General features: G+C 37.5%; 1 protein-coding gene across 1 annotated transcript; it reads right to left on the bottom strand.

The window, feature by feature from the left end:
* Nucleotides 1-5,292: 5,292 nt before the first annotated feature.
* Nucleotides 5,293-7,109, bottom strand: LOC108238262 (regulator of G-protein signaling 13-like). The gene is made up of 5 exons (XM_025006830.2): nucleotides 6,949-7,109; nucleotides 6,782-6,841; nucleotides 6,627-6,688; nucleotides 6,362-6,528; nucleotides 5,293-6,246 (listed from the first exon to the last, which is right to left on the bottom strand). The coding sequence occupies exons 1-5, from the start codon at nucleotides 7,029-7,031 to the stop codon at nucleotides 6,061-6,063; spliced, it is 558 nt and encodes a 185-aa protein (XP_024862598.1). The 5' UTR covers nucleotides 7,032-7,109; the 3' UTR covers nucleotides 5,293-6,060.
* Nucleotides 7,110-8,395: the final 1,286 nt, after the last annotated feature.

Below are 8,395 nucleotides of genomic sequence, written 5' to 3'. Positions count from 1 at the left end.
ACAAGTATCTCTCCACACTTAACCTAATGAATTAGTTTGTGTAGGCCCATTACTTAGAATCAAATAGAAAATCCATTAAAATTACATGCTGTAAGGCAAGGGGTGAATACTTTTGCAACTCACTATATATTTATCATGGAAACTGGGAATAAAAACATATGACAATAGACAATTGCTGTCTGACGAGTGAACCAAACTCAGAGAGGATCATCACAGTCATGAGTGTACCTTTCAGTTTTGCATATAAAACTAATATTGTAAAAATAGAAATTTTATAAACCTTACTGTCAATATAAATATAGAACCCACATTTGCATCTCAATTAGAGTCACAGCAGTATACTTTTAGTTAAACATGAGCTTTACATAATACAAGAGCAGATATGATGAGGAGTGTGGGGCGGGGGAGTTTTACAAGTTTTTAATTTGCAATTCCCATCAGTGCTGTTTGAAGGCTCGGTGCTTGTATTGTTAGGTTGGCAATATGAAGAGAAGATTTCTCTTCATAAGAAGAGAGATTTCTCAGAAGGCTGAATGGACAGAAATGTCTTTGTGCCAGAGGGGTTTTCCAGGTTTTGTCTGATGTATGCTGTGTCAGGTTTGATTGTTCTTATTTCGTTTGGTTTTGTTGTTTTGACTGAAGAGACAAAATCAGCTGATCTGGTATTTGGAAGCCACGGTGTTATAGAACTTCCTAAAAATAATTAATTTAATGTGGCCTGGAAGACTTAAAGAACTATTTCTATGCAGCCCGTCGTGGTTTCAGTTCAAACTGAAAATGAAAACATGAAAAAAAAAAAACAAAACCCTGTCACTTCTGTTTTTTTGATAGAACCAGTCTGGGGCAGTCTAATCTGGAGGGACCACAAATAGATAGATAGATAGATAGACAGAGATTATAGGGTCACAGCAGCAGTAGTTATCTCACATTGACAACATTCACATAAAAAAATAATACATAAATATTAATACTAATACTAAAATATTAAAGCTAAAAATATTAATAATGGCAAAAATATAGGGCATAAAAATACACTCCGAATCAAAGTGGGGTACATTTAGTAGCATACATTTAGTATACATGAACTCATTGCTCATATCCCAGCATTTTCATTTAGAAATGGACCAAAAAATTCTAATTTCAAGGTCATGAAGTTACCTAGCTTTTGTGTTCATCTGACTTTTGCTATTATGAGGCCACCACTTGTTCAAAATGTCTTCACAACTTTACTAGAACAGGCATTTAAGCTTTTACACATAGAACAGGACAAACATTGAAGTCTTTTCAGTGACATTCACTCTAGTCTCAGTTGTGCTCTCGATGGTTATCGAATATAAGCAAGCTAATACTGAAAGAAACAAACTGTGCTAAACTTGTTAGCTTGCTAATACTGGGAAAAAACTGAAAATTCACCACTGAGACTAGAGTGAATGTCACTGAAGAAAGTCCTTATAGCATTTTAAGTTTGTTTGACCTTTTTTAATTTTCACACTGGTGGTATTGTGGCCATTCACAGTCTACATAACTGTTTATTGAGTCTTTCTCAGCTCAATAGGGACTCTCAAATGATATAAGGAGTTGTGATGGGTCCATATATAAGTGCATTGATTAGAAGAGCAAATTAAATGCTTTTATTGCATCTGTACTATCAAAACTGCAGTAACTTTGCTAAATTAAAAGCTATAACTGTCATCGTTATCTGCTATGATGTGCACTTCCTGCATTAATAGCATAATATTGTTGCCAAAAGGTTTAAAGGTTTAAATAGTAGCTTTTACATGAACTGCTCTGAAATTCTGTGGCTGTTTTAAGGCATCAGCAATCCACTTTGGCTTTGACAGCATTTGGACAAGTTGTAAACTCCTCAGTCCTATTGGTCGTAGACTGTTTTTCCAAGCTGAAGCCATTTAAAGAGCCATCTACAGTAGGTGAGAAAATAATTTCTCATAACTGTTCCTCAGATTCTGCATTTCAAATGAGCCAAAATACCTAACTAAACCAAAACCCACATCAGATTTCCTACTATGGTATCGTTTGTTGCTTGGAATGTCACTTGCATCAGCAATGTGGCCAATGCTGCGCAATCACAGTGTTCACAAGGTGGTGTGAAAGCAAACACATAGGTCCTTGTAAAAGATACATATTTACTAAGATACTAATAGTCTTAGTCTTTAAGAGTCCCTAGAACTATTTGGCCTGAAAACGCCTATTGAAAGCGTGTCAGCACGTTCTCACTTCTCACAACTCATGACACAATCTTACAAAGCTGCTGTCTCTTTAGTCTCGTGTGTGCTGCCATGCTACATCCAACCTTGGACAACTCACGTGTCCCACTTGTTTTTTTCTTTATAAATTAAATGTCAATACAAATGTCTGCCTCCTATTTGACTAAAAGAGATCTTTATCTGGTAGAAAGTTTCCACAGTGGAACACTTTCCCCTGCCACTGACCTACCTCTGAAACAAAGCCTGCTTTGTTAAACAGGTTGGGCAGCATCACAGTCATCTCTTGTTTACAGATCAGATGATTCCAAAGAATAACTTCTACCTCGTTGCACATGCCACAGCCAAATGCGTGGCTGTCAAAAGTAAAATTGGAGCAGTGCAGTGGATAGACAATGTTGTCAAAGCTTTGCATCAGTGAGATGTAAATACATGTCATGCAGAGTAAGTTATTCTTTTTACTGATTACCATGGTCAAATTATTGACAACTGCTTAACGCAAAAAAGAGAGACACAACGCAGATAATGACGTCAAGTCAAGCACAATTCAGTTCAAACAGCCATTGTGGGACACCAAAGAAAAAAAATGTTCTGAACACGCAAACAAAAACAAACAAACAAAAAAGTGACTTTGGTGACCGATGTAATTATTTCTTTTACGTTCTGTCTGAAAGTACAAGATGTGTCACTGGGGCGTTATGACTGTTTCTCTGTCCACATCTGCGCTCAAAGAAAGATACACGGGTGAGATTAAAAGAGGATGTGGTGAAGCAGTCAGGCCCGAATGCTTCCTCTTTAACTGCTGTAACCTTTGACGGAGTGATACCTGCTGGGTTCTCACAGAAATACTTCCTTTTTGGAGATTTTATTTTATTTTTTTATCCAAAAACAGTTTTAGTTTTAATCCCGTCTGTTGTAAGAAGAGCAATTTGTGTAGGCAAAGTATGTTTCTTGCGCGGATATATGAAAAACTGAATGATAAACTTAAGGCAGAATGAGTGGTACTGTAGAATGGAGAAGAAAACCCATTCAGAGATACAAAAGTTCAATGAAACATGACGTGATGTGAGAACAGATGCTGTGTAGGAGGAGGAATTTTGAAAAAAATCTCTCATTTATGTAGCAAATACTGGAGTGTTTGAAAGAGTTACAACTGAGCATACAAGTCACCATGTTAAAGTGCAACAACCATTGCTCTCCTCAAAAGCTTACAGTAAGCATACAAGCAAAAACTATTACTGGCAGCACAAAAACATGATGTACACAGAAACTTTCTACGTAATAGAAGCAAAATGTTAAAAATAGTTCATTGTGTCTGATTAACCACATGTGTCAAGGCGATTTTTTCACTTCTCCAATGTCAGGTGACATGTCCTGACCTGTCAAAATATAACCCTAAAAGTATCATCATTGCACATTTAACAACCCACGTTGTACTGACTTAAATAGTTTTGAATGTGAATGTGACCTAAACAGTTTTGATCTCAAACAATGTGCATTGTGTTAGTGTTAAGCCAAGCTAAGTATAGCTAGCTGGAGTTTGCTAATGAATCCTTTCATAGTAAGTCTTGAAGAAGCCACAACACATACAACACGGAGTGATGTTTTTGTATTTTTCTGACAACAAAAATCACATTTCCATTAAATTAGGTGGAGATTCTAAGCTAAGTATAGCTAGCTAGAGTTTGCTACTGGACTCTTTCATGGTAACTATCAGCCACATACAAAACAGAGTGATGTCCAGAGTGGTGCCCTACTCTGTATATACTCCTTACGCTGCAGTGGCTCAGGAGGTAGGGGTTTGTCTCAGCCGTTGTGTCCTTGGGCAAGACACTTTACCTACCTTGCCTTCTGGTTGTGGTCAGAGGGCTCGTTGGCGCCGGTGTAAAGGCAGCCTCACTTCTGTCAATCTGCCCCAGGGCAGCTGTGGCTACAATGTAGGTTACCACCATCAGTGTGTGGATGGGTGCACGAATGGGTGAACCAATGAACTAATGGTGCTGTACAGAACAGAAGGGTTTTCTGTGCACCATGTTTGTGCTTGACTGCGTCACTCTGTGTATGAAGACAAAACTGCTGTCCCAAATATTTAACAAAATGTCTGTTAAAAAACAACTCTAAATTGAATCGGCTTGGATCTGTAGATGAATTAATACCGGCAGCACGACGAATGATATTTGTTTTGATACGAACACACCTAACTAAACTCTAAGATTCAGGAAAATTTAAGATGAATAGTACCTACTGGGTCGCAGGTTCCCCTTCTGGCCTTTCTGCGTAGAGTTCACATTTTCTCCCCATGCATTTGTGGGTTTTCTCCAGGTACTCCAGTTTCCTCCCACTGACCAAAAAAAACATGCATGTTAGGCTTATCTGTAACTCTAAATTGCCCCTAGGTGTGAATGGTTATTTGTCTTTATGTGTCCCTGTGATGGACTGGAGACCTGTCCAGGTGTCCCTGTAATGGATTGGAGACATGTCCAGGTGTCCCTGTGATGGACTGGAGACCTGTCCAGGTGTCCTCTTGCACAGTGACCTCTGGAGATAGATACTAGCTCCCCCATGACCCAAAAAAGTGGGTAAAGAAAATGGATGGATGGTTTTTACTGCTGTAGAAAAGGAATAACTAAAGCAACAGTCCAGACTGCTTAGAACGTGGATGGAAAAGAAGTGAATCATGAAACATTTGGCCTTGTAATTAAAAGGCTGCTGTGCACTGTTGTTTTTAAACCAGTTACATGGGTGTGCATTTAAACAACAAACTTATGGATTTGTTTTGATCACTAATTGGTTAGTTTTTGTTCATTTAGCTTCAAAATGTGGCCTGATTTACTCACCGCCAAAGCTAAAACAGACTAGCGCCCAAGACTCACTTTTTAAAATGATTATTACAAAAATCTAAATTTATTTTTACATTTTAATGTGCCAGACATGCCAGTTTTTCAAAGGTGCCCAGGTCCATTGTACTTTTTCAACTCTAACAAGACACTCAGCTGTAAAGTCTGTAAGTGGGCGTACGTACATGAATGAAAGAGAAAAAAAGAAATGAATGAATTTGTTGCTTTCCATCTGTCTGACAAAAGATGATTTTAATTCATGTGCATTTAAAACGACTTGTTTAAGTGCATTCATACATTAAATTTCTTTTATTAAACACCACAAACCAGTTTTGAATATAAACATCCATAATATTTTTACATATATGTTGAATACATTTTCAACTTATAGCTTATTGTAGTTCATTACAGTGGAAAAATATCAGTCAGCACTGATGCCAGAATGTAAAATAATTTACACACAATAAGATGTGAATAAAAATAAATCCACGCCTCCATTACTTAGCTATTGCTTTAGTGAGATCATAATAAATTTAGGAGGATGTGCTAATGTGGATAAGCCCCTCCCGTTACCATCTATACACTTTCATCTCGACTAGAAGGGACTGTTTCTGGTGTCACTCACAGAAAGTCCCCAGCATTTTCAATACACAATCATGGTATGGTTGGGAAGTCCTTTACTTTACAGCTTCAGTCACATTAGCTGCTCTTGTTATTTGTTGACCAGGACACATAACTCTTTTTTTTCATACAAATTAGATCTGAATAATCTCTCATATTTTTTTTGTTTCAAGTCTCAAAGAGAGTCACGTGTTCTAATGAGAATCCCCAAATTGTTCTCAAACTTTTGAAAGGAAAAACATTTAGGGGAAAAAAAAATGTCCAAGGCTGAGTTTGGTTGTCCCCAGTCATACAGAAACACACCGCAGCGTTTCTCAGGTATAGTCCAGCGTTACACAGCTTTACAGTCCTGCTTTGAACAGCATCTCCAGTGTATCTTTTTACATCCTCATTGAATTTGATGTCGAGTCCAGTAAAGTCCTGTAAATGTCCGACTTTAGGAAGCGTGGGTATGAGTCCTTCTCCATTAACCCATAGACGATCTTTTGGGCATCATCAAAACAAACTGCAGAAGGAACCTTTATGTTTGTCTGGATCAGCTCCCTGGTCTTGTGATCAATGTTGATCTGAAATCAAAGAAAATATAATGAGAACTACATTAGCCACAGTAGTGATGTTTTTTTGAAAATAGATGTATCTAGATTGTAAAAAAAAAAAAGTAAAACAAAACTCTGTACGTACCTCTCTGGGAGCCTCAGCTTGAATGTAGAGTTTGAAGATCTTTTTGGCCCTGGCCGACATTCTGAATGAAGACTTGATCTTCTTATAGTCCTCACATACCACCCAAAACTCAAGGTTTTCATCGCTGAACTCCGACTTTAAAAAAGCCTGGAATATTTTCATCCCATCTAACCAGATTGGAAAATTAGGCAAGAATTAGCAAATGTTTGGGAGAGAATGCTGAATAAAAATACTTGAGTTTGGGAGAAATCATTGGCTGACTTACATTTGGAGGATAGAAGTCTTTCGAGTGACTGCGACCACTGGGACATCTCTTCTGAACAAAGTCTATGAAAGAGGAGTGGATTGTTACGATCATTTGAAACAAGTAATTGAACAACTTGGATGTTTAGTTTAAAGTTGAGAGTGTTCTGAACTTACCCCTCTGTGTTAGCTGCCTGAAGCAATTTAGCCTGCAGTCGAGACTTTAAGTTTCCTGTCCTGGTTAACAGAACAAAACACAAACCAACAAGATTTACTTACTGTAAAAATGAAAACATATCAGCAGTCATTTGTAACAGTGTTAGCTCAATTAAAAAGAGGTTTACCTGCATCTTCCAGTCTTCTTGTCATCAGTTTCCATATTGAAATGCTGCAGCTCCAACGATGGTAAGGTAACTAGACTTGGCATGGCAATAATGCTTTGTACATGTGCGATTTTATGTTGAACTACTGTTAGAGGCGATCAACTGCGTTTGTCTGCTGAACCCGCCCAACGACTCTATATATGTACAGAAGAAGTGTGAAATGAGGAGGGTGAGTAACGTCACATCAGCAGTCTGAACTAACCACAGACAAAAAGGAAGTTCTGGATGACGCAAACGAAGCGAATGTGCAGCATAGAGCTACAGTTGTCTGGTTGTACTGTACTATAACCTGTGTTCTTAGGTTTAAAGCCTGGAGATGCAAATTGGGTGGGGGAAAAATCAGCAGCATAGGCAAATGCTGTAGCATCTTTTCTACTTTGCCTTGAGAGCCAGTAACCACTGTTATGAATTAGATACTGAGGCTATTTAGGTGCTCACATTTGCACTCAAATTTTAATAAAACACATTAAGTCCTGTTTAGACCTGTTGAGCTAATGACTGCTGCTTGTATTTTTGCTTGAAGTGGAAAAAAACCTCTTGCAAACAAGAGTGAAACCAGAAGCAAATAAACTTAACTTACTTAATTGAAAGAAGTCAGTCACTTAGCACGCTCTAATGTGACATTAAGCTTCTAGTTGCTAATTTTTAAACAAAGTGCAGCAAAAAATAAACATTGGATTTTTGCGTGTTAGTAAAATGGGCCGCAAAGGTATTCACACCCTTGGAATTCTTATAGTCTTACAACCGGGATTTTATAAAGATTTTCACTTTGATTATAAATAATGAACCTACACGAAACACTTAGATTACTGAAGTTAGAAAGGTGAAAATGTTCTCAATCACTTTCACAAATATAAAACTGAAGAGTGGTGTGTGCATACGCATTTACCTTACCTGACATAAGTCTCTAAACAATCTATACAAACTCTAGTCAAGGTTTAATGAGAGTTTTCTTTAAGTGGTTTTCTGTTTGTCACTCTCCGATAAAACCTAGACTGGTGAAGATCTATTTCCTGTCAGATGAACACAAATATGTATGAGACAAAGTAGACCATTGTAACACTTAGGCACTTCATTTCATTCAGACTTCACGCGTCACCACACTGAACTTACAGCTGTACGTGGTCTCAATTTGCTAAGATCCACTGAATCAGAGGAAATACTGATAAACACCTGTTTCTGTATCAGTTTCAAACAAGCAGTTTTGTTTCTAAAGAGTTTATGAACGCACATAACTTCTAATCAGAATATTTAGGATTTTTTTAAACTACATAATATATTGTAAAGGCTGCAGTGTTTGCAGGAAAATGTTTTTATTTGTTTGTAAAGATCTGACAGTTTGTTTTTTTGGTCCTTTTTTTAAATGAAGACTGGTTGAAAAAACCATCCAACCTAATGTAAAAAAATC

This window comes from Kryptolebias marmoratus, linkage group LG20 (assembly GCF_001649575.2).
Source record: "Kryptolebias marmoratus isolate JLee-2015 linkage group LG20, ASM164957v2, whole genome shotgun sequence".
Lineage (NCBI taxonomy): Eukaryota > Metazoa > Chordata > Actinopteri > Cyprinodontiformes > Rivulidae > Kryptolebias > Kryptolebias marmoratus.
The sequence above is the reverse complement of the archived record's forward strand: the minus strand, read 5'-3'. Positions and strand labels throughout refer to the sequence as shown.

What these genes read in the sequence shown, in the direction of transcription:
- LOC108238262 (XM_025006830.2), bottom strand. Translation starts at nt 7,031, where the DNA reads ATGCCAAGTCTAGTTACCTTACCATCGTTGGAGCTGCAGCATTTCAAT. An exon ending in AAGAAGACTGGAAGATGCAG is followed by an intron (nt 6,842 to 6,948) that starts GTAAACCTCTTT and finishes TCTGTTAACCAG; the next exon opens with GACAGGAAACTTAAAGTCTC. An exon ending in AAGACTTCTATCCTCCAAAT is followed by an intron (nt 6,529 to 6,626) that starts GTAAGTCAGCCA and finishes CAATCTGGTTAG; the next exon opens with ATGGGATGAAAATATTCCAG.